A 25068-nucleotide genomic window follows, 5' to 3' on the forward strand; every position below is an offset into this window, starting at 1 on the left:
GTCAAAGTGCTGCAGTAGAATCAATGTTGTTTAGTTTCAAACCCCCTCAGATGGACCATAGGCTGTCTGCTGGCTGTACCACAGTATGACTGTCTGTAGGTACTGTCTGTACCATAGGGACCTTGATTTTCACAGGGCTGCCTTTCAGAGGCCCTACTTCATAGACAGAGACTCTCCTTCATAGGACAATTTAAGCATGTACTTCGTCCTTCACATGACAGGGGCTTTGTATGTACCTCACAGTAGTAGAATAATTAACATATGCATGGACTGCTGAGTGATGTACGGTATGCTTGTCGTGACAGAGTTGCATGGCCCAGGGAAGCTCGAATAGTGCTGTGCCAAAAAGGTGTATTTTTTGGGGGGGGGGGCTTGCTCCGAGGGGTCCAAGGGATCTATTTTCTACTGTTGTAACCTGCTTCCCCTCCTTGGCTACTGCAGGCCATGATGACTCCCAACATGCAGGGTATTATAATGTCCATTGGCAAGGCCAGGAGTGTGTTTGAAAAGCTTGGGCCTGAAGCCGCCTTCTTCAAGGTACATAAATCCAGATCCCATTTCTCTTTCTTTTCTCTTTCACTCCTTTATTTATTCACTCACTCTATTTCACTGCATGCCTCTCCACAACCATCCTCTCATCCCTTTTTACCTGGCATTTCTCCATCTGTTCTTTTTGAGTTAGTTGGTCTTTTCAAAAGCATCCTCCAGAAGTGGGACTAGAGATTCATTTGAACAAAGCAAACTTGAAACCAATCTTTGAGTTTTGGATGAGAAGGATGATGATGATGATCTTGACAACTCTTACGTGGAAGACGCTAGTTTTGTCTCCTGCTGCTGTAGATGTTTGTCAGTGTTGTAATATAGGCCTACACTCTAAAGTTCTAATGCTTATTGGGCCTACCATGTCCATTCACCCAATGCTTTTTGTTTTTCAGGCCATTAAGGTGGAGTACACCCGTCTGCTGAGGTTTGCCCAGGAGGACACGGCCCCGGAGAATGACTACCGTCTGCGGCACGTCATCGTCTACTTCATCCATAACCAGGCCCCCAAGAAGATCCTGGAGAGAACCCTCCTCATGCAGTTCGCAGACCGCAACCTAAGCTTTGACGAACGGTCTGTATGGGTTACACCACCATAACCGTCTTATCTTTATTAAAATAGTGGTTAGAGCGTTCGGCCAGGAAACAAAAGGTTGCTAGATCGAATCCCCGAGCTGACAAGGTAAAAATCTGTTGTTCTACCCCTGAACAAGGCAGTTAACCCACTGTTCCTAGGCCGTCATTGTCAATAAGAATTTGTTATTAACTGACTTGCCTAGTTAAATAAAAAATTAAACAAAGACAACACCAGGTTATTACCGCCGAACTTCCCAAATTCACCAGCAGAGGGTAGCAAAAAGCAAAGCCTTTGAATATGTTATATGACCTCAAATGACCTGAAGTCGTTTATGAAGTCAACTATAGCTTGATAATGCCCAGTCTGTTATATTTATTCCAGTAGGACAGCCTTACAGAACTTTTATAGAGTTGAACATCTTTTATATTTTGCACCAGTGTAAAACATCCTACCCTGCCATATATCCAGCTACTTTATAAGTTTGCCCTTTTTGAGGACTAAAGAAGAACATCACATTTCTCTGGATAAATCACATCTCTTCTAATGTCTCAAAGTTATCGCACACGCACTGAGATGTTTGTGGTAATCCATATTCTTAAATTCATTGAGTCAACTCTCCTCTTCTGAGCGGTATAATTATGTGTTGCATGTGGTCTCAATAAGACACTCTGGAGAGGAGGAGCGTCTGGTTAAGTAGTAAGGAGTGATTCATTGGGCCTGTGTTTCACGGCCGCGAGACCACGTGTAATATTTAATTTCCTGGAGTAGCTAGTACTTCACCAGTATCACTGCCAAGCTGCTGTACCACTGCCAAGCTGCTGTAACATCACTCTCCCTTTCTCTCCGCTTTCTTCTCTTTCTCTCTCACTTTCCCTTTCTCTCCATTCCCCCCTTCTCTCTCTCAGGTGTAAGAGCATTATGAAGGTGGCCCGTGGCAAACTAGACCTTGTTAAGCCAGAAGAGGTCAACATGGAGGAGTATGAGGTCAGCGTTCTGCAACACTCTGGTTTTGACTGGTTTCAAATGTTTGTTCTGGTACATACAGTACCCGTCAAAAAATTTGGACACACCTACTCATTCCACGGGTTTTCTTTCTTTTTACTATTTTCTACATTATAGAATAATAGTTTAGACATCAAAAATATGAAAAGACACATATGGAATCAAGTAGTAACCAAAAAAGTGTTAAACAACTTCTTCAAAGTAGCCACCCTTTGCCTTGATGACAGGTTTGCACACTTGGCATTCTCTCAACCAGCTTCATGAGGTTGTAACCTGGAATGCATTTCAATTAACAGGTGTGCCTTGTTAAAAGTTAATTTGTGTAATTTCTTTCCTTTATGCATTTGAGCCAATCAGTTGTGTTGTGACAAGGTGGGGGGGTATACAGAAGATAGCCCTATTTGGTAAAAGACCAAGTCCATATTATGGCAAGAACAGCTAAAATAAGCAAAAAGAAACAACAGTCCATGACTTTAAGACATGAAGGTCAGTCAATAAGGAACATTTCAAGAACTTTGAAAGTTTCTTCAAGTGCAATTGCAAAAACCATCAAATGCTTGGGTGAAACTGGCTCTCATGAGGACCGCCACGGGAAAAGGAAGACCCAGAGTTACCTCTGCTGCAGAGAATAAGTTCATTAGTTACCAGCCTCAGAAATTGCAGCCCAAATAAATGCTTCAGAGTTCATGTAACAGACACATCTCAACTGTTCAGAAGAGACTGCATGAATCAGGCCTTCATGGTTGAATTTCTGCAAAGAAACCACTATTAAAGGAGGCTAATAATAAGAGACTTGCTTGGGCCAAGAAACGAGCAATGGAGCAATCTGTCCTTTGGTCTGCAGGAAAATTTGAGAATTTTGGTTCCAACCGCCGTGTCTAAGGGATTTGTGAATATTCTATAGCAAAGAGTGGAAAAACGGCCGTGCGTTTGGATAATTAATAGACACTGCCGTAAATAAAACTGAAATAAAAACATCTGTCTTGTCCAGGAGTGGAGTCTATGCAGACTGAGTGCACCATTGCCAATCAGAGCTACAGTAGGTCTACATGCAAACAAGCCTTTTGCTACAAGGGCCTGCCATCATTCACTTTGAACTGGACTGTGTGTTTACAGGCAGCTGCAACAGCGCAAATTTGGATCATTAGAACACATTCTGCAAAAGCTTCAAAATACACTTGAATTGTAATGCCTCTTACGTTTGTGAACTTTACGGTCCTATTGATCAAACAACCATAAAAAGGTAGGTTATCTTTTACTATATGCACATCAACAAGATCAACAACTAATGCTAGCCAGAGCAAGATGAGCTAAAATCTAAAGAAGGATCATTAGATAAACCCTCAAACTTTTTCAGCTAGTTGGCTGTCAAAATTGCACTGATAAACGATGGGGAATAGCCTGCTCGTCCTTCTGCAACTTGCCTGCCAATACATGCGGTGTCCCAACCAAGCACCCAAGCTAACTGGCTAGTGTAGCTAGCTACTTCCAGACACAAATGAGAGAGCACCTCACTGACAATTTTACTCGCCATAGCAGAGCTGTTTACATGTTATATAGAGCGTTCGTGACGAACTAGTGCTTTCTTTGCCTACGTTTACTGACACCGGTCATATTCAGCGGGTCTTGCTGCATAACAGTCGTTCAGAATAGCTAGCTAGTAAAGTGATTCACATTTCTTGCTAGCTAACCAAATGACATGTGCATCTCTAGCTGTGTAGCCACTGAAAAATTATGAGGAGACAGTCAGTCATTGCATGTTTGGTTCCCACCATGAAGCATGGAGGAGGTGGTGTGGGGGGTGCTTTGCTGGTGACACTGTCTGTGATTTATTTAGAATTCAAGGCACCCATAACCAGCATGGCTACCAGAGCATTCTGCAGCGATACGCTGTCCCATCTGGTTTGCGCTTAGTCCCACTATTATTTGTTTTTCAACAGGACAATGACCCAACACACCCCCAGGCTGTGTGAGGGCTATTTGACCAAGAATGCGGGTGAAGGGAGTGCTGCATTAGATTGCCTCCACAATCACCCGACCTCAACCCAATTGAGATGATTTGGGGTGAGTTGGACTGCAGAGTGAAGGAAAAGCAGCCAACAAGTGCTCAGCATATATGGGAACTCCTTCAAGACTGTTAGAAAAGCATTCCAGGTTAAGCTGGTTGAGAATGCCAAGAGTTTGCAAAGCTGTCATCAAGGCAAAGGGTGGCTACTTTGAAAAATCTAAAATATTTTTAGATTTGTTTAAAAGAAATTGGGTTACTACATGATTCCATAGTTATTTCATAATTTGATGTCATCACTATTATTCTACAATGTACAACATAGTAAAAATAAAGACCTTTCAATGAGTAGGTGTGTCTAGTTAAGTCAGTTAAGAACAAATTCTTACTTACAATGACGGCCTACCCTGGCCAAACCCTAACCGGGACGATGCTGGGCCAATTGTGCACCACCCTATGGGACTCCTAATCACGGCCGGTTGTGATACAGCCTGGAATCGAACCAGGGTCTGTAGTGACATCTCAAGCACTGAGATGCAGTGCCTTAGACCACTGCGCCACTCAGGAGCCCAAATGAAATGAGATGAGCGTGTGCACAATATTTAGCATTCAAGTAAAATGTTTAAATGATTATAATCTCTACATTTGAACTGATCCCACTAACACTTCTATCCAATGGAAATAAAAACATATGTCATGTTAATCTTCAATGTTAGATCCAAATGTTCCAGATCCGTCCTTAAAATCCTTTAAAGCTAATTTATGAACCTTTGGCCCCTACATTTTTCCCAGATGTGGCATCAGGACTACAGGAATTTCCGCGAGACAACAATCTTCCTGATGATTGGTTTAGAGCTGTTCCAGAAGAAATGGTGAGGCTCTGCTAATTGGCAGGACTGTTATTACATTCTGCTCTCCACGATGCAGAGCTTCTAACTTAAGTGTCATTTTCTTACTTTAAGCGTGAACTGATATTCTTGAACCATTTCTGTATTGAATATATTGTTTTGAAAATAGAGATTGAAGTACTCTCTGTAGATGATTGCATTATTAATAGTAGGACCTGAACTTCCTAAAGTCACCTGCAGAGGGCAGCAGATCCCAGCAGATCCTTCTGGAGCATAGAGCTCATTGATCAAGATGGTTGTTCATGTATTTGGTTATTTCTTCTGTTAATTCTCCCTCCAGTACATCCGTTTTTAAATCCTCTGAAAAAAGCCTGACAGTTCCTTCTCTAGTTTCCTTTTGTAGACTCAGCTAAACCTGATTTATATCTCTGCTGCCTCTCCTTGTGGTTATGTTTGTACCAGCCTGATGCTTCTATAATGTATCTGACTGTCCTGTGTCTGCTTTTCTGCAGCTTTGTGGAGGCCTTGATGTACCTGATCTACTCGTACCAGTACAACAGAGAGCTGTTGGTCAAAGGGCTGTACAGAGGTCACAACGATGAGCTCATAGGTCACTACCGCAGAGAGTGCCTGCTGGTGAGACAAACCTCTATCACTCACAATCATACAACTGAACCACTGCACCATTGCAAATCTCTGTCAGCAGTTGACTTTATTTATTTAGTTAGTAAGTTCATGTAGGATTTTCTGATGCTAGCAAGTTTAGCATTTCGTATAGAAACTTTTTAAAAAGACAGTTGCAGCCTAAATGAGAGGAAGTGGTCGGAGTTCATCCATAGTGTTTTAAAGATCATCACATGTTTCCAGTCAAAACAATAGGTCACAGTGGAAGTAGTTAGGTCATTCTCTTTGAAATGATCACCACTATCGTCTTATCAGCAAGGCTGTCTGTCTCTGACCTCCTAACTCATCCTTGTCTTCCCTTGAGTCACGTTGACTCGGCCAAACTGTGATGTCGACCAAGATGATCCCCCCACCCATTAATCTCTAGGATTGATGCAAGGCTTGTTCCTGTTCTAGCTGAGATATTACATTGTCTTTTTTATTGCCCATAAAGATTCCCACATAACTTTTCTCAGCAAATGCTCTTGGTGTGGGGGAAAGATCCTAATCTTTTCAATATTCTGATCAGACTACAGCTTCACTTTTGTTTTTCATATCCCATCTCCAAACTGTGCTCTGGTTCTATTTGTTAGGGCTTAGATGGAATGATTCCCTGGTCGGTCAGATCAAGCTGTGACTGGTCTGGTCTGAACTGGGAGAGAAAAAGGGGTAACCCTGATTCTCCTCGGTTGACCCTGTTGCTGCTCCTGCACTCAGTAACCCTACACCGGCATTGTGCTCCTAATGTAATCATCCGAGTGGGAATAGGAAGCAGTAAGCCCAGCAAGTGTAAACACATTACCAGGAGACATGGCTGTGTCCTGAGCTAACCTTGGCTCTGCTCCTTCAGGGCTCTGCTAGAGTTAGCTACCATCTCAGATCTCTGGCCAGAATGAACCCCTGGCTCCCGCTCCAGCCCCGCTCCCTCCAGCCCCGCTGTTTACCTCCTCCTTGTTTTAATTGAAAACACTGCTGACATTGACACAGTTATGTTTTGTGAACCCCCACCAAGTCTCTCTGGTTCCGGAATGGCCGTCTGCATCTGTGTAAGGTACCCCAGAGCTGAGGTCAGGGAGTTTCTGTGTCAGCAGCATTGCAAGGCTTAGCTAAGGCGAACATAGCGAAGTGTCTGTGTGCATCATGTAGTACGTCACTGCCCATGTCAGTACCACAGGCCTTGAGAACATCCTCTGACATTGACAATGTCTTTGGGGATGGGTGACTACCAGATAGTGGAAATTTATATATGTTTTATTTAACTAGGCAAGTCAGTTAAGAACAAATTCCTATTTACAATGATGGCCTAGGAACAGTGGGTTAACTGCCTTGTTCAGGGACAGAACGACAGATTTTTACCTTGTCAGCTCTGGGATTTGATCTAGTAACCTTTTGGTTACTGGCCCAATGCTCTAACTACTAGGCTATCTGCCGCCCCCAGCAATGCAAATGGTCTGTGTCTTACCTGAGCTGCAGCCCCTCACACAGAGGTGGTCTCTAATGTAAAATACATATACATTAATAACATAGGAACATGTAATACCTGGCTGTCCTGTAAGTCTGTTTTGACAGAGTAGCTAATACTGGTAAATTTGTTAGCATACCACTTCAAGCTAATCCCTAACATATGAAGCAAATCCATAACTCATCGATCTATATGCATGTGCTTTGCCCATAGAAACTGAACGAGAATGCGGCGGGGATGTTTGAGTCTGGTGAGGAGCCGGAGGTTTGCAATGGGCTGAGCATCATGAATGAGCTGGTGGTGCCGTGTATCCCCCTACTGCTTGTCCACGACACAGAGAAGGACCTGCTGGCTGTGGAGGACATGAGGAACCGCTGGTGCTCCTACCTGGGGCAGGAGATGGAGCGTGAGTTTGTTTGTTTGTTTGTTTTGGATTATTTTTAACCCAAATTTGAAGATTAGGGGACTAATCTACCAAGAGTCTAAAAAAGTCATAGGGCAGAGGGAACAAAGAGCATTTTCACACTACTGACCCAGCTGTACTGTCCTGTGCTGTATGTACCTATAAAACATTATAATATACGATGCTATCGCCCCTATTGTGTTAAAGCTTTTATGATCGGCCTAGTAGGAGGATAGGTTATTGGCCATTTGGTTTTCAACCTAGCATGGAGGGATATTCACGGCCCGAATTGATGATTAAAAAGCTTAAACTAATTTCAACTTGTCATTCAATTTTTCTATTGGCTGTTGATATTGTTTGTTCCTTCTCATTATTAGTCCTCTAGCTATCGTACCTTTTTAGGGTATTCAAATAATGTTTTGAGATGGAACTCCGTTACATTCATTGTTTGATCAGGAGAAAGCCATGCACAGAACGATGACGCATAGCCTTCCGTCTTGAAGAGAGAAGGCAATATAGGCTGTGTTTTTTAAAACACAAGATAGTTAAAATAATAATTTGCAAATGTTTTACATTTTCTGACCAGTGAGCACTTAGATATGGTAATTTTCACGTTTTAATAAATTCTCATAATGTTTGGCAATTACTAAGGCATTTGTGAATATTCTATAGCAATATAGAGTGGGAAAGCGACCGTGCGTTTGGACAATTAATAGTGATTACGGTAGGAGTGGAGTCTATGCAGACCGCACCGCACCGTGCACCGTTGCCAATCAGAGAGCTACAGTAGGTCTACATGCAAACAAACCTTTTGCTACAAGGGCCTGCCATCATTCACTTTGAACTGGACTGTGTGTTTACAGGCAGTTGCAACAGTGTAAATTTAGATCATTAGAACGCGTTCCACAAAAGCCACAAAATAAACTTGAATGGATTTCTGCAAATATTTAGCTAAATGCCACGGAAGTCCTCTTACATTTGTGAACTTTACAGTCCTATTGATCAAACAACCATAAAAAGGTAGGTTATCTTTTAATATATGCACATCAACAAGATCAACAACTAATCCTAGCCAGAGCAAGATGAGCTAAAATCTAAAGAAGGATCATTAGATAAACCCTCAAACTTTTTCAGCTAGTTGGCTGTCAAAATTGCACTGATAAACGATGGGGAATAGCCTGCTCATCCTTCCGCAACTTGCCTGCCAATGCATGCATTGTCCCAACCAAGCACCCAAGCTAACTGGCTAAAGTAGCTAGCTACTTCCAGACACAAATGAGAGAACACATCACTGACCATTTTACTCGCCCTAGCAGAGCTGTTTACATGTTATATAGAGCGTTGTTGTATAGAGTGTCTGCGAGGAACTAGTACTTTTATTTGCCTACGTTTACTGACACCGGTCATATTCAGCGGGTCTTACTTTTATAAAAAAAAATCATGCTAACTGCATAACTCGTTCAGAATAGCTAGCTAGTTAAGTGATTCACATTTTTTGCTAGCTAACAAAATGACACATGCATCTTTAGCTGTGTAGCCACTGAAAATTATACGAGGAGATAAGTCAGTCACTCACCCTCTCCAATGACATGACGTCCTAGCTAGATAAATGGATACGCTAGCATATTAGCCACGTTATGATTGACTTGTGATCATTGCCTTTGATAGTTTGATTGTATTGACATTCCCAGCCTTAGTTACATTTCTGTTTTTGTCAAAAATATTTAGTCATTGGAACTGACAGTGCATTCCGAATGGAGGCAGCAAACAATGTACCAGGCCAGCTGTGATTTGAAACCTGATAGCAGTAGTTTTTGGACTCCGAAAAAAATTATTGGTAAATTATATTAATCATGCAGTGAACTGCATTGATCTATTCTGCCAACAATGCCTTAGTGTATGTCATGGAATGTTGAGTCAAATAGAACCTATTTTGAAAACTTCTTATAAAGTTGGTTTTGTAGCATAAACTGGGAATTTTATATTTTTGACTGATATATTATGATTGTCTGTTTCATATCTGCAAAGTAGCTAAAACGCTGTCAGTTTCACTTTGAGTGTCCATTATTTAAAAAAGTATAGGTTTAGGCTATAGCCCATGCATCTGACAGAGAGAGAGAGAGAAACAATATTTTCTGACTGGGCATTTTGCGCCGCTTTGGTGGAATTCTCCGCTCTGTCTGGCCTACATTCAATTAAAATTTCAAATCAAATTTATTTATAAAGCCCTTCTTAGATCAGCTGATATCTCAAAGTGCTGTACAGAAACCCTGCCTAAAACCCCAAACAGCAAGCAATGCAGGTGTAGAAGCACGGTGGCTAGGGAAAACTCCCTAGATTCCTGCTCTCTTGCGTTCTGTAGGCTATATAACATATTTATTGAAATAGCCTATAGGAATAGAAAAATTACTCGGAATGTCACTTGTGTGATGCTGCGAGACAGTTTATTTTATTGCCAGGCTCCAGTCAAGTTCAAATATGCTAAACCATCGTCTGTCACATCACAATGTTATCACCATCGACAATGGCTGTCAATCATCGTCGATAGACGATGCTATTGTAATATCGTCCTACCCTATTAGGCACCCTCGGTAGTTGCTGGAACCAACAATAACATATCTGAGGCAACACAGTACGGTTTGGGCTAGCGCAATAATGTGAAAAGAGTACAAGAGCCTAGAGGCAGGGGGGTTCGATTTTTGGTACTGGAGATCTGTTGGATTATTGGTTGTTTTTCTGCTGTAGTTTAATTTGGGAGTGACATGGAACATGGTCAGGGACACGGTCAAGTTAGTTGATATTAGCAGCCAGAACAGCCAGGGATATACCCACCTTGTGTTGGCAGAATTTGACCCAAATTGTTAGTTCAGAGAACGTGGTTCAGTGGAGTTCTAGCCTCTACTCCAATAAAACGTTTGATTGGTTTTCAGAAAAGTGACCCAGCAGCGTCTTCTTAGAACTACAGCCAACCCTGGGCCTCTTTCATCTTGTTTTCTCAATCTGTGTTTTCCTAGAGGAGCATGCTTACCAAGAGCTTGTGCTATCACAGTGAAAATATTTAGCTTATGATTTATCTGTTTGGTAACTGGATGTGACTCTGAAGAGTGACGCAAGCAAGGACATCGAAATAATCACTCTCTCCAACTCTTTCTTTTTCTCTCTGCCCTCTCCATTATTGTTCTCCACCTCCTGCTGCAGCCAACCTGCAGGAGAAGCTGACTGACTTCCTACCCAAGTTACTTGACTGCTCGACAGAGATAAAAAGCTTCCACGACCCTCCAAAGCTGCCCACCTACTCCACCCTAGAGCTGGTTGAGCGCTACGGCCGTGTCATGGCCTCCTTGAGCCGGGTGCCTGCAGACGGGAGATGAGCTGAGGGGGCAGCAGCCCCCCTCACAGTCCCACGGCCCCCTCAGCACCCAGGCCACTCATCAATGAAACTCTTTACCCATGCCTTCCTTATAAACCAGGGGTCACTCGCTATAGCTGTTTCTCCTCTATCTCTTTTGCTGCTATAGGTTTTATCATTATAATAATTATTTCAATTCAATTTAAGTAAAACGCAACAGAAATTAATGAACAGACAGTTGGAAAAGGAAAAGCAGGGGTAGTGGAAATGGTGCTCTTGCAGTGATTGAAAGCCAGTGCATGCTGCTCCAAGCTTTGTTAAATGAGGTGGGGTGTTTTTTTGTTTTTTGTTGTTCAGTTTATGCCCCCTCCCACCCCCACCCGCCTCTTTCTAAAAGCACCCCTTCTCTGCAGAAGAAGGATCGCCCTGCTGCTCTGCCACCAATTTGGTACAGTATTATCACGTTTTTGTTTTATTTTTCTAAAAGAAGCGACAAAATGAGAACCTTGAGATTTTATCAGCGGCTTTAAGTATCTCAAGTGGGTCTGAACTCTGTACTGCACCAGAATGAGAAGTTTTAAGTGCTGTGGTAGACAGCCATGGACACTCTGTGGCTTGTTAATAAATCAAGATAATAAAATTTTATTTATGGCCCTTTTAGGCCAAATACATCGTTCCTTTGTCTGATGTCCCATGTCTTTATTTCTGCACTAACTGATATAATGCAATCATGTATTACATGGCTGTTAACTGTGTGAATGTACAGGTAACTGCCAAAATAAAGGAAACGCCAACATAAAGTGTCTTACAGGTCCAATTCAGCCATTTTTATCTCAATATCATTTCTGGGTAGCAAGTAAGTTGCTGTGATTTTTTTTTTTCTAATAAAATAAAATAAACAGCTTTTCAGCAAAGAGCAATTTTTCAAGCAAGAATTTAGCTAGGACTGTCTGTGAGTGGACTGAGTGTGGAGGGGAAAACTGAAAACTACAGTTGAAGTCGGAAGTTTACATACACTTAGGTTGGAGTCATTAAAACTGGTTTTTCAACCACTCCATAAATTTCTTGTTAACAATCTATGGTTTTGGCAAGTTGGTTAGGACATCTACTTTGTGCATGACAAGTAATTTTTTCAACAATTGTTTACAGACAGATTATTTCACTTATAATTCACTGTATCACAAGTTTACATACAGTCGTGGCCAAAAGTTTTGAGAATGAAAATTAATATTTGTGTCAAAGTCAGCTGCCTCAGTTTGTATGATGGCAATTTGCATATACTCCCGCATGTTATGAAGAGTGATCAGATGAATTGCAAAGTCCCCCTTTGCCATGCAAATGAACTGAATCCCCCAAAAAACATCTCCACTGCATTTCAGCCCTGCCACAAAAGGACCAGCTGACATGTCAGTTATTCTCTCGTTAACATAGTTGTGAGTGCTGATTGAGTTCGAATAACAGACTGGAGGGTGGTGTTTGGAATCATTGTTCTTCCTCTGTCATCATTGTTACCTGCAAGGAAACACGTGCTGTCATCATTGCTTTGCACAAAAATGGCTTCACAGGCAAGGATTTTGCTGCCAGTGAGATTTCACCTAAATCAACCATTTTATTGGATCATCAAGAACTTCAAGGAGAGCGGTTCAATTGTTGTGAAGAAGGCTTCAGGGCGCCCAAGAAAGTCCAGCAAGCGCCAGGACCGTATCCTAAAGTTGATTCAGCTGCGGGATCGGGGCACCACCAGTACAGAGCTTGCTCAGGAATGGCATCAGGCAGGTGTGAGTGCATCTGCACGCACAGTGAGGCGAAGACTTTTGGAGGATGGCCTGGTGTCAAGAAGGGCGGCAAAGAAGCCACTTCTCTCCAGGAAAAACATCAGGGACAGACTGATATTCTGCAAAAGGTACGGGGATTGGACTGCTGAGGACTGGGGTAAAGTCATTTTCACTAATGAATCCCCTTTCTGATTGTTTGGGGCATCCAGAAAGCAGCTTGTCCGGAGAAGACAAGGTGAGCGCTACCATCAGTCCTGTGTCATGCCAACAGTAAAGCATCCTGAGACCATTCATGTGTGGGGTTGCTTCTCAGCCAAGGGAGTGGGCTTACTCACAATTTTGCCTAAGAACACAGCCATGAATAAAGAATGGTACCAACACATCCTCCGAGAGCAACTTCTCCCAACCATCCAGGAACAGTTTGGTGACAAACAATGCCTTTTCCAGCATGATGGAGCACCTTGCCATAAGGCAAACGTGATAACTAAGTGGCTCGGGGAACAAAACATCGATATTTTGGGTCCATGGCCAGGAAACTCCTCAGACCTGAATCCCATTGAGAACTTGTGGTCTATCTAAGAGGTGAGTGGACAAACAAAAACCCACAAATTCTGACCAACTGCAAGCATTGATTATGCAATAATGGGCTGCCATCAGTCAGGATGTGGCCCAGAAGTTAATTGACAGCATGCCAGGGCGGATTGCAGAGGTCTTGAAAAAGAAGGGTCAACACTGCAAATATTGACTCTTTGCATCAACTATATGTAATTGTCAATAAAAGCCTTTAACTCTTATGAAATGCTTGTAATTATAATGCTTGTAATAATTATTGCAAAAATATCTAAAGACACTGAAGCAAAAAACTTTGTGGAAATTAATATTTGTGTCATTCTCAACTTTTGGCTACGACTGTACACTAAGTTGACTGTGCCTTTAAACATTTTGGAAAATTCCAGAAAATGATGTCATGGCTATAGAAGCTTCTGATAGGCTAATTGACAATTTGAGTCAATTGGAGCTGCACCTGTGTATGTATTTCAAGGCCTACCTTCAAACTCAGTGCCTATTATCTTGACATCATGGGAAAATCTAAATAAATCAGCCAAGACCTCAGAAATAAATTGTAGACCACAAGTCTTGTTCATCCTTGGGGGCAATTTCCAAATGCCTGAAGGTACCATGTTCATCTGTACAAACAATAGCACGCAAGTATAAACACCATGGGACCACACAGCCATCACACCGCTCAGGAAGGAGACGCATTCTGTTTTCTAGAGATTAACGTACTTTGATGTGAAAAGTGCAAATCAATCCCAGAACAACAGCGAAGGACCTTGTGAAGATTCTGGAGAAAAAGGGTACATAAGTATCTATATCCACAGTAAAACGAGTCCTATATCGACATAACCTGAAAGGCCACTCAGCAAGGAAGAAGCCACTGCTCCAAAACTGCCATACAAAATCCAAAATCCAGCCAGACAAAGGTTTGCAACTGCACATGGGAACAAAGATTGTACTTTTTGGAGAAATGTCCTCTGATGTGATGAAACAAAAATAGAACTGTTTGGCCATAATGACGATCGTTGTGTTTGGAGGTAAAAGGGGGTGACTTGCAAGCCGAAGACACCATCCCAACCGTGAAGCACGGGGGTGGCAGCATTATGTTGTGGGGGTGCTTTGCTGCAGGAGGGACTGGTGCACTTCACAAAATAGATGGCATCATGAGGCAGAAAATTATGTGGATATATTGACGCAACATGTCAAGACATCAGTCAGGAAGTTAAAGCTTGGTCGCAAATGGGTCTTCCACGTGGACAGTGACCCCAAGCATACTTCCAAAGTTGTGGCAAAATAGCTTAAGGACAACAAAGTCAAGGTATTGGAGTGGCCATCACAAAGCCCTGACCTCAATCCTATATAAAATTTGTGGGCAGAACTGAAAATGTGTGTGTGTGCGAGCAAGGAGATCTACAAACCTGACTCAGTTACACCAGCTCTGTCAGGAGGAATGGGCCAAATTCACCCAACTTATTGTGGGAAGCTTGTGGAAGGCTACCTGAAACGTTTGACCCAAGTTAAACCATTTAAAGGCAATGCTACCAAGTACTAATTGAGTGTATGTAAACTGACCCACTGACCCTCTGGGGATGTGATGAAAGAAATAAAAGCTGAAATTAATCATTCTCTCTTCTATTTTTCAGACATTTCACATTCTTAAAATATAGTGGTGATCCTAACTGATCTAAGACAGGGACTTTTTACTAACATTAAATGTCAGGAATTGTGAAAAACTGAGTTTAAAGTATTTGGCTAAGGTGTATGTAAACTTCTGACTTCAACTGTACCTGTTATTGGCAGAGATGTTTGGATCTGTCTTTCCTATTGGTCTATTAACTAATTTACCGCATGGTATCACCAGGAATGCCAAAACTTGTGTGATCACGCTCTCCATAGCCGATGTGAGCAAGACTTTTTTAAACAGGTCAACATTCACAAGGCCACGGGGCCAGACGGATTACAAGGACGTGTACTCAGAGCATGCGCGGACCAAATGGCAAGTGTCTTCACTGACATTTTCAACCTCTCCCTGACCGAGTCTGTAATACCTGCATGTTTCAAGCAAACCACCATAGTCCCTGTGCCCAAGGAAGCGAAGGTAACCTGCCTAAGTGACTACCGTCCCGTAGCACTCACGTCGGTAGCCATGAGTGCTTTGAAAGGCTGGTCATCGCTCACATCAATACCATCATCCCGGAAACCCTAGACTCACTCCAATATACATACGCCCCAACAGATCCACAGATGATGATCTCAATCGCACTCCACACTGCCCTTTCCCACCTGGACAAAAGGAACACCTATGTGAGAATGTTCATTGACTACAGCTCAACGTTCTACACCATAGGACCCACAAAGCTCATCATTAACCTAAGGACTATGAGACTAAACACCTCCCTCTGCATCTGGATCCTGGACTTCCCAGGTGGTAAGGGTAGGCAAAAACACTTGCCATGCTGATCCTCAACACGGAAATTTCTGCAGCTGCACCATAGAGAGCATCCTGAACGGTTCCATCACCGCCTGGTATAGCAACTGCTCGGCATCTGACTGTTCTCTCTGCTACCGCACGGCAAGCGGTACCGGAGCACCAAGTCTAGGTCCAAAAGGCTCCTTAACAGCTTCTATTAATTAAGACTGCTAAACAATTAATCAAATGGCCACCCGGACTATTTGCATTGTCACACCCCCCACCCTGCTGCTACTCGCTATTTATTATCTATGCATAGTCACTTTATTAACCCTACCTACATGTACAAATTACCTCGTCTAACCTGTGCCACTGCACATTGACTCAGTACAGGTACCCCCTATATATAGCCTCATTATTGTTACTTTTTTTTAGGCTATTTAGAAAATATTTTCTTAACTGCATTGTTGGTTAAGGGCTTATAAGTAAGCATTTCATGGTACGGTGTTGTATTCTACACCTGTTGTATTCGGCGCATGTTACAAATAAAATTATATTTTAAAGTAAAGACACAGCAAAGTGACGTTTTTGACTGCACTGGACCTTTTAATAGGGTGTTGGGCCACCATGAACCGCCTGAACAGCTTTAATGAGACTTGGCGTTGATTCTACAAGTGTCATTTTGGTATTTTATTAGGATCCCCATTAGCTGTTGCAAAAGCAGCAGCTACTCTTCCTGGGGTCCACACAAAACATGAGACATGTTATATCACAGAATATTATATGTTATATGTTATATATCACAGAATATTAATCGACAAGAACAGCTCAAGGACAGGACTACATACATGTGTTTTTTTTAAAGGCACACGTAGCATATCAATACAAACACACAAGCTATCTAGGTCAAATTAGGGAGAGGAGTTGTGCTATGAGGTGTTGCTTTATCTATTTGTTTTTTAAAACAAGGTTTGGTGTTTATTTGAGTAATATGAGATGGAGTTCCATACACTAATGGCTCTATATAATACTGTACGCTTTCTTGAATTTGGGGACTGTGAAAAGACATCTGGTGGCATGTCTGGCGGGTGTGTGTGTGTGTGTGTGTGTGTGTGTGTGTGTGTGTGTGTGTGTGTGTGTGTGTGTGTGTGTGTGTGTGTGTGTGTGTGTGTGTGTGTGTGTGTGTGTAAATTGACTATGCAAACTATTTGGGATTTTCAACACAATGTTTCTTATATAAATAAGGGATGCAGTTAGTCTCTCCAATTGTTAGCCAAGAGAGACTGGCATGCATCGTATTAACGGTGCATTCGGAAAGTATTCAGACCCCTTACCTTTTACCACATTTTGTTAAGTTACAGCCTTATTCTAAAATAGATTTCAATTATATGTTTTCCTCATCAATCTACACAATAATTAATGAATTGCACTATAACAGTGACAAACGGTGCCCACAAACTGGTAAGGTAAGACACAGGGCCTATATAAAGCTGTCCCAACAGCAGTCCCAACACCTTACCACTGCTACAGTTAATTCAGCCTAATTTACTGCCTTTAAAAAAAACATAGCTGATATGGCTGACTTGTTCAAACAAATGTGGTTTCTACTGACAATTGAGATGTACAAGCTGTGGCATAACGGGACGACAAGCGGATAAGAGGCAAGCCGTAATTTCGATTAAGACAATGAGCAAGAGACGACGGCCATAACCAATATAACTTTTGAAATGTACAGCGACAAAATTCAGGACATGGGCTGTTCTTACATATAAACAGACAAATCAAAGTTTATTTGTAACGTGCGCCGAATGCAATAGGTTTAGACCTGCCAGCAGCATACCACCCTGCATACCACTGCTGGCTTGCTTCTGAAGCTAAGCAGGGTTGGTCTTGGTCAGTCCCTGGATGGGAGACCAGATGCTGCTGGAAGTGGTGTTGGAGGGCCAGTAGGAGGCACTCTTTCCTCTGGTCTAAAAAATATCCCAATGCCCCAGGGCAGTGATTGGGGACACTGTCCTGTATAGGGTGCCGTCTTTCGGATGGGACGTTAAACGGGTGTCCTGACTCTCTGAGGTCATTAAAGATCCCATGGCACTTATCGTAAGAGTAGGGGTGTTAACCCCGGTGTCCTGGCTAAATTCCCAATCTGGCCCTCAAACCATCATGGTCACCTAATAATCCCCAGTTTACAATTGGCTCATTCATCCCCCTCCTCTCCCCTGTAACTATTCCCCAGGTCGTTGCTGCAAATGAGAATGTGTTCTCAGTCAACTTACCTGGTAAAATAACGGTAAAATAAAATAAAAATTAAAAAACAGTGAAGTGCTTACTTACAGGCTCTAACCAATAGTGCAAAAAAAGGTATTAGGTGAACAATAGGTAAGTAAAGAAATAAAAACAACAGTAGAAAGCTCTTACAATATTCAATGATTCAATTTCTCTAAACATTGAATGCCGTTTGGGTCTTTGCATGTCAAAAAAATACACGTCATAACACTATTTGACGTGTTAAATAAGCTTTTAATTTGACACATAAAATAACGCAATTCTATTATAGAATGTTGTGTGTGCTGAATTTGCACATGCAAGTCAAGCGCCACCACTACTATCAGTAGCACTGCCAAAGCTGTACAAAAAAAAGTTGCAAACAAGCACACACCGGCCACGAACAATGTTTACAATACCGTGTTGGTGAAAATAGACCAAATTATTAGGGTGAGGCACATGGGCGGTCCTTCGTCAGCAAATTTTGTCATCAAAGAGAAAGATGCCGGATTTACAATTCCGAGTTGAATGACTGTTCAAAACTTATTTTCCCAGTCGTAGCTCGTTTTTCCCGAGTTCTCAGTTGTCTTGAACTCAGTTAGCCACTAATTCCTTCCCAAACCACTCATTGTTGAATTTGCGATTTCCAACTTGTTGTGTAATGTTTATGTCTGATGAGCACCGAGACGTTTTATCTCTAATTTCTCTTCATATGATAAGGATAGAAAAGGATTTGATTGTCGACTTGATTCATGGTGACGACTGCTAGCTAAGATTTTGAAAGTATGATGTTGACATGATCAGTCCAATCAAAGCTACTGTAGATAGAATGACATCAAATCACGTTATCTGTGGCCAATGACCTTGAGCCTTCTTGGATGGGCACTTCTAATATAACTCTATGGCAGAACCCAAGGGGCAAACATTTTTGAGCTCTAACCTTAGAATTGGGGATGACGTACTGTCCCATGAGTGACAGAAAACTGAGCCAATCAGGCGCCACGCTCTGTATTTTCTGCTAGCTAGCCCCACCACCACAAAGCACTGAGCTAGGCTGAAAGACCTGCATTTAGGAGCTGCCTTTCTCAAGAAAGCAAAAAAGAGACCATATTTGTGTACTGCGTTAACTCAATTACATTTTTTTATACATTGTTTGCAAACTAATATGTGACACGTATTAATGTCAAAATAACAAGCAAAACAGGCAAGCCCCCCCCAAAAATGTGTAATTGCTGCCAAAGGTGCTTCAATAAAGTACCTACTAAAGGGTCTGAATACTTATGTAAATGTGACATTTCATTTTATTTTGTCTAAAAACCTGTTTTTGGTTTGTCATGGGGTACTGTGTTTAGATTTTTTGAGGGGGGAAATGATTTAATTTAATTTTGAACAAAGCTGTAACAAAATGTGGAAAAAGTCAAGGGGTCTGAATACATTCTGAATACACTGTATATCAGCTCTCTGATTACAATAAAGAGCAAGACGTGCCACTCTGTTCTGGGCCAGAGGCAGCTTAACTAGGTCTTTCCTTGCAGCACTCGACCACACGACTGGTCATTAATCGAGATAACACAAAACTAAAACACTTTTTGGAGTGTGGTGTCAAAAAAGCAGAGCATCTCTTTATTACGGACAGACCTCTCCCAATCTTTATAACCATTGAATCTGTATCTTTTGACCATGACAGTTTACAATTAAGGTGATGCCAAGTAATTTAGTCTCCTCCTTTTTGTGTTTTGTTGATGGTGGTGGAAAACACTAAGGCACCGCTACGGAATCTCCTATAAGTGTTCAATTGGGTAGCGATTTGGTGACAGACACACACTCACCCTTTTAACCGGTATGCTCCTTTGGCTGTTTAGACAGGCGGCCCAATTCTGATATTTTTTCAAGATCACAATTAGTCTGCCTGTCTAAACGCAGCCTTTGAGACACCGCTCTCCCACCCATCCAGGACATCTACTCGAAACGGTGCCTGAGGAAGGCCAGCCGCATCAAGGACCCCACACACTAGAGGTCGGCATGGCCGATTAATTAGGGCCGATTTCAAGTTTTCATAACAATCGGTAATTGGCATTTTTGGACGCCGATTACATTGATCTCCACGAGGAGACAGTGTCGCAGGCTGACCACCTGTTACGCGAGTGCAGCAATGAACCAAGGTAAGTTGCTAGCTAGCATTAAACGTATCTTATAAAAAACAATAAATCTTAACAATCACTAGTTAACTACACACGGTTGATGATATTACTAGTTTAACTAGCTTGTCCTGCGTTGCAAATAATCTATGCACTGCCTGTTAATTTATCATCGAATCACAGCCTACTTCATCAAACGGGTGATGATTTAACAAGCGCATTCGTGAAAAAAGCACTGTCGTTGCAGCAGTGTACCTAACCATAAACATCAATGCCTTTCTTAAAATCAATACATAAGTATATATTTTTTAAACCTGCATATTTAGTTGAAATAAATTCATGTTAGCAGGCAATATTAATCAATCAATTTTCAATCAATTTTATTTTATATAGCCCTTCGTACATCAGATAATATCTCGAAGTGCTATTAACTAGGGAAATTGTGTCACTTCTCTTGCATTAAAAGAAACCACCAGCTTTCATATGTTCTCATGTTCTGAGCAAGGAACTTCAACGTTAGCTTTTTACATGGTACAAATTGCACTTTTACTTTCTTCTCCAACACTGTTTTTGCATTATTTAAACCAAATTGAACATGTTTAATTATTTATTTGAGACTAAATTGATTATATTAAGTTAAAATACGTGTTCATTCAGTATTGTTGTAATTGTCATTATTACAAATATATATAAAAATCGTCCGATTAATCTGTATCGTCTTTTTTTTAGTCCTCCAATAATCGGTATCGGCGTTGAAAAATCATAATTGGTCGACCTCCACCACACACCCCAGCTATGAGCTGTTCACTCCCTTACTGTCGGGGAGACAGTATCGGAGCATGAGGTCCGATACCATCAGGCTCAGAGACAAGAAAATATATTTGCCCTCACTATAGAAGGCTATATCGGTTTACAGGACTAGTAAAGGCCCAGTGCACTACTTTTGGAAGATTTTTTTTTTATTCCAGATTTTTTAAGGGGGTGCTGCAACCCTACTTCCCGCGGCTATGACTTCACACACACATCACAACTGCTACTACCAGACTCGTATTATGATTGCTAAATACTGCACAATTTAAACACTTCCCCAAAACACATGTAAATATTGGGCTATAAATTGTGCCTTCCTGTATTATATTTATGCTAAAATGTTTATTCTATTCTACTGAGCCATTTACTTTATGTTCGTATTCTTATCTTTTATTATTTCTTACTGTTATTGCATTGTTGAGAAGGACCCTGCAAGTAAGCATTTTGTAGGATGGGTATCCCATAAGTACCACTATTACATCTTGAAACTTTCAAAGTCACTGAGATTTCTTCTTCCAGCCATGGTAGCCAAAATAATGGGTAACTTGGCGTTTTTATACATGACCGTAAGCATGATGGGATGTTAATTGTTTTATTAATTCAGGAACCACAGGAGGAAGGAAGCACCTGCTTACAATATACTTTGTGTCCCTCATTTACTCAAGTGTGTATTTAGGCAGCTCCCTGTATCTCTGATTTGCTCTTTGGATACTCTTTGTCAGAGGTAGGCAACTACACTGAACACAAATATAAACACGATTTAGAAGATTTTACTCAGTTACAGCACATATAAGGAAATCAGTCAATTGAAATAAAGAAATTAGGCCCAACTCTATGGATTTCACATGACTGGGAGTACAGCTATGCATCTAGTAGAGGAGTGGATCAGAAAACCAATCAGTGTTTGGTGTGACCACCATTTGCCTCATGTAGTGCAACACATCTCCTTCTCATATAGCTAATCAGGCTGTTGATTGTGGAATGTTGTCCCACTCTTCAATGGCTGTGTGAAGTTGCTGGATATTGGTGGGAAGTGGAACACACTGTCGTACACGTTGATCCAGAGCATCCCAAACATGCTCAATGGGTGACATGTCTGGTGAGTATGCAGGCCATGGAAGAACTGGAACATTTTCAGCTTCCAGGAATTGTGTTCAGATCCTTGCGACATGGGGCCATGTATTATCATGATGAAACATGAGGTGATGCAGCAGATGAATGGCACGACAATGGGCCTCGGGATCTCGTAACGATATCTCTGTCCATTCAAATTTGCATCAATAAAATGCAATTGTGCTTGTTGTCCGTAGCTCATGTTTGCCCATAACATAACCCCACCGCCACCATGGGGCACTCTGTTCACAACGTTGACACCAGCAAACCGCTCGCCTACACGACGCCATCAGCCCAGTACAGTTGAAACCAGTATTCATCCGTGAAGAGCACACTTCTCCAGCTTTCCAGTGGCTATCAAAGGTGAGCCTTTGCCCACTGAAGTTGGTTACGACACCAAACTGCTGTCAGGTTAAGACCCTGGTGAGGACGATGAGCACTCAAATGAGCTTCTCTGAGACGGTTTCAAACAGTTTGTGCATAAATTCTTCAGTTGTGCAAACCAACAGTTTCATCAGCTGAGGCTTATGGTAGAGAAATTAACATAAAATTCTCTAGCAACAGCTATGGTGGATATTCCTGCAGTCAGCATGCTAATTGCAAGCTCCCTCAACTTGAGACATCTGTGGCATTGTGTTGTGACATCTGCACAGGAGTGGCTTCGGGACAAGTCTCAATGTCCTTGAGATCCGATCTAACATCTCTGGAGAGACCTGAAAATAGCTGTGCAACGACGCTCCCCATCCAACCTGACAGAGCTTGAGAGGATCTGCAGAGAAGAATGGGAAAAACTCCCCAAATACAGGTGTGCCAAGCTCACGTAATGGCGGCGGAGAAGATGGCTGCCGTTTTATTGGCTCTTAACCAACCGTGATAGTTCTTTTGTTTTTTCGCATTGTTTGTAACAACTTACTTTGTACATAATGTTGCTGCTACCGTCTTGTATGACCGAAAATAGCTTCTGGACATCAGAACAGCGATTACTCACCTTTAATGAGTCGGACGAGAGGGATTTACTCCAGACACCCGAACAGGCCCTCATCCCCGTCATTTGCATAAGAAAAGGACAGAAGAGCTATCGCAGAAGGAGACCGGGGTACCTTGTGAGCATCCGCCGATGAGTGGCTAATCTGCCTTTGCCATCGGTCCTTTAGGCCAACATGCAATCTCTGGATAATAAATTGGACGAACTATAAGCACGTATATCCTACCAACGGGACCTTAAAAACTGTAATATCTTATGTTTCATCGAGTCGTGGCTGAACAACGACATGAATAACATACAGCTGGCGGGTTAAACACTGTATCGGCAGAATAAAACAGCAGCCTCTGGTAAGACAAGGGGGGGCTATCTATGTATATTTGTAAACAACAGCTGGTGCACGATATCTAAGGAAGTCTCAAGGTTTTGCTCGCCTGACGTAGAGTATCTCATGATAAGCTGTAGACCACACTACCTAGAGAGCTTTCATCTGTATTTTTCGTAGCTGTCGTCTACATACCACCACAGATGGATGCTGGCACTAAACTGCACTCAATGACCTGTATAACGCCATAAGCTAACAGGAAAACGCTCATCCAGAGGCAGCGCTCCTGGTGGCCGGGCATTTTAATGCAGGGAAACTTAAATCCGTTTTACCTTATTTCTACCAGCATGTTAAATGTGCAGCCAGAGGGGGAAAAAACTCTAGATCACTTTTACTCTACACACAGAGAAGTGTACAAACCTCTCCCTCGACATCCATTTGGCAAATCTGACCATAATTATTTTCTCCTGATTCCTGCTAACAAGCAAAAATTAAAGCAGGGAAGCACCAGTGACTCGGTCAATAAAAAAGTGCTCAGATGAAGCAGAAGCTGGGCTACAGGATTGTTTTTCTAGCACAGACTGGAATATGTTCTGGGATTCTTCTGATGGCATTGAGGAGTACACCACATCAGTCACTAGCTTCATCAATAAGTGCATCGATGACATCGTCCCCACAGTGACCATACGTACATACCCCAACCAGAAGCCATGGATTACAGGCAACATCCACACTGAGCTAAAGGCTAGAGCTGCCGCTTTCAAGGAACGGCACTCTAACCCAGAAGCTTAAAAGAAATCCCGCTATGCCCTCCAACGAACCATCAAACAGGCAAAGCGTCAGTACAGGACAAAGATCGAATCGTACTACACCGGATCTGACGCTCATCGGATATGGCAGGGCTTGCAAACTATTACAGACTACAAAGGGAAGAACAGCTGAGAGCTGCCCAGTGACACGAGCCTACCAGACGAGCTAAATTACCTTTATGCTCGCTTCGAGGCAAGTAACACTGAAACATGCATGAGAGCACCAGCTGTTCCGGATGACTGTGTGATCACGCTCTTGGCAGCCAATGTGAGCAAGACCTTTAAACAGGTCAACATTCACAAGGCCGCAGGGCCAGACGGATTACCAGGATGTGTACTCCGAGCATGCGCTGACCAACTGGCAAGTGTCTTCACTGACATTTTCAACCTCTCCCTGTCTGAGTCTGTAATACCAACATGTTTCAAGCAGACCACCATAGTCCCTGTGCCCAAGAACACTAAGGTAACCTGCCTTAATGACTACGGACCCGTAGCACTCATGTCTGTAGCCATGAAGTGCTTTGAAAGGCTGTTCATGGCTCACATCAACGCCATTGTCCCAGAAACCCTAGACCCACTCCAATTTGCATACCGCCCCAACATATCCAGAGATGGTGCAATCTCTATTGCACTCCACGCTGCCCTTTCACAGCTCATCACTAAGCTAGACCCTGGAACTTAACACTTCCCTCTGCAACTGGATCCTGGACTTCCTGATGGGCCACCCCCGGGTGGTAAGGGTAGGTAACAACACGTCCGCAATGCTGATCCTCAACACGGGGGCCCCTCAGAGGTGTGTGCTCAGTCCCCTCCTGTACTCCCTGTTCAATCATGACTGCACGGCCAGGCACGACTCCAACACCCTCATTAAGTTTGCAGACGACGCAACTGTGGTAGGCCTGATCACCGACAACGACAAGACAGCCTATAGGGAGGAGGTCAGAGACATGACCGTGTGGTGCAAAGACAACAACCTCTCCCTCAACGTGATCAAGAAAAGATGATGATTGTGGCCTACAGGAAAAGGAGGACCG

General features: G+C 42.4%; 1 protein-coding gene across 6 annotated transcripts in view; it reads left to right on the forward strand.

Moving 5' to 3' along the window:
- LOC129817498 (ubiquitin carboxyl-terminal hydrolase 25-like) overlaps positions 1 to 11525 on the forward strand; it is a 40924-nt gene extending 29399 nt beyond the window's left edge. For 4 of the 6 annotated variants that reach the window (XM_055872804.1, XM_055872821.1, XM_055872813.1 and 1 more), the window contains exons 20-26: positions 442 to 537; positions 936 to 1114; positions 2023 to 2101; positions 4917 to 4996; positions 5485 to 5608; positions 7311 to 7503; positions 10699 to 11525. In XM_055872804.1, coding sequence (XP_055728779.1) covers positions 442 to 537; positions 936 to 1114; positions 2023 to 2101; positions 4917 to 4996; positions 5485 to 5608; positions 7311 to 7503; positions 10699 to 10871 — 924 coding nt within the window. In that variant the 3' untranslated portion in view covers positions 10872 to 11525. The remainder of the gene's footprint in view (positions 1 to 441; positions 538 to 935; positions 1115 to 2022; positions 2102 to 4916; positions 4997 to 5484; positions 5609 to 7310; positions 7504 to 10698) is intronic. The other 2 variants (XM_055872840.1, XM_055872850.1) reach the window with 1 other exon arrangement.
- The last annotated feature ends 13543 nt before the right edge of the window (positions 11526 to 25068 follow it).

Source organism: Salvelinus fontinalis, chromosome 2 (assembly GCF_029448725.1).
Source record: "Salvelinus fontinalis isolate EN_2023a chromosome 2, ASM2944872v1, whole genome shotgun sequence".
Taxonomy (NCBI): Eukaryota; Metazoa; Chordata; class Actinopteri; order Salmoniformes; family Salmonidae; genus Salvelinus; species Salvelinus fontinalis.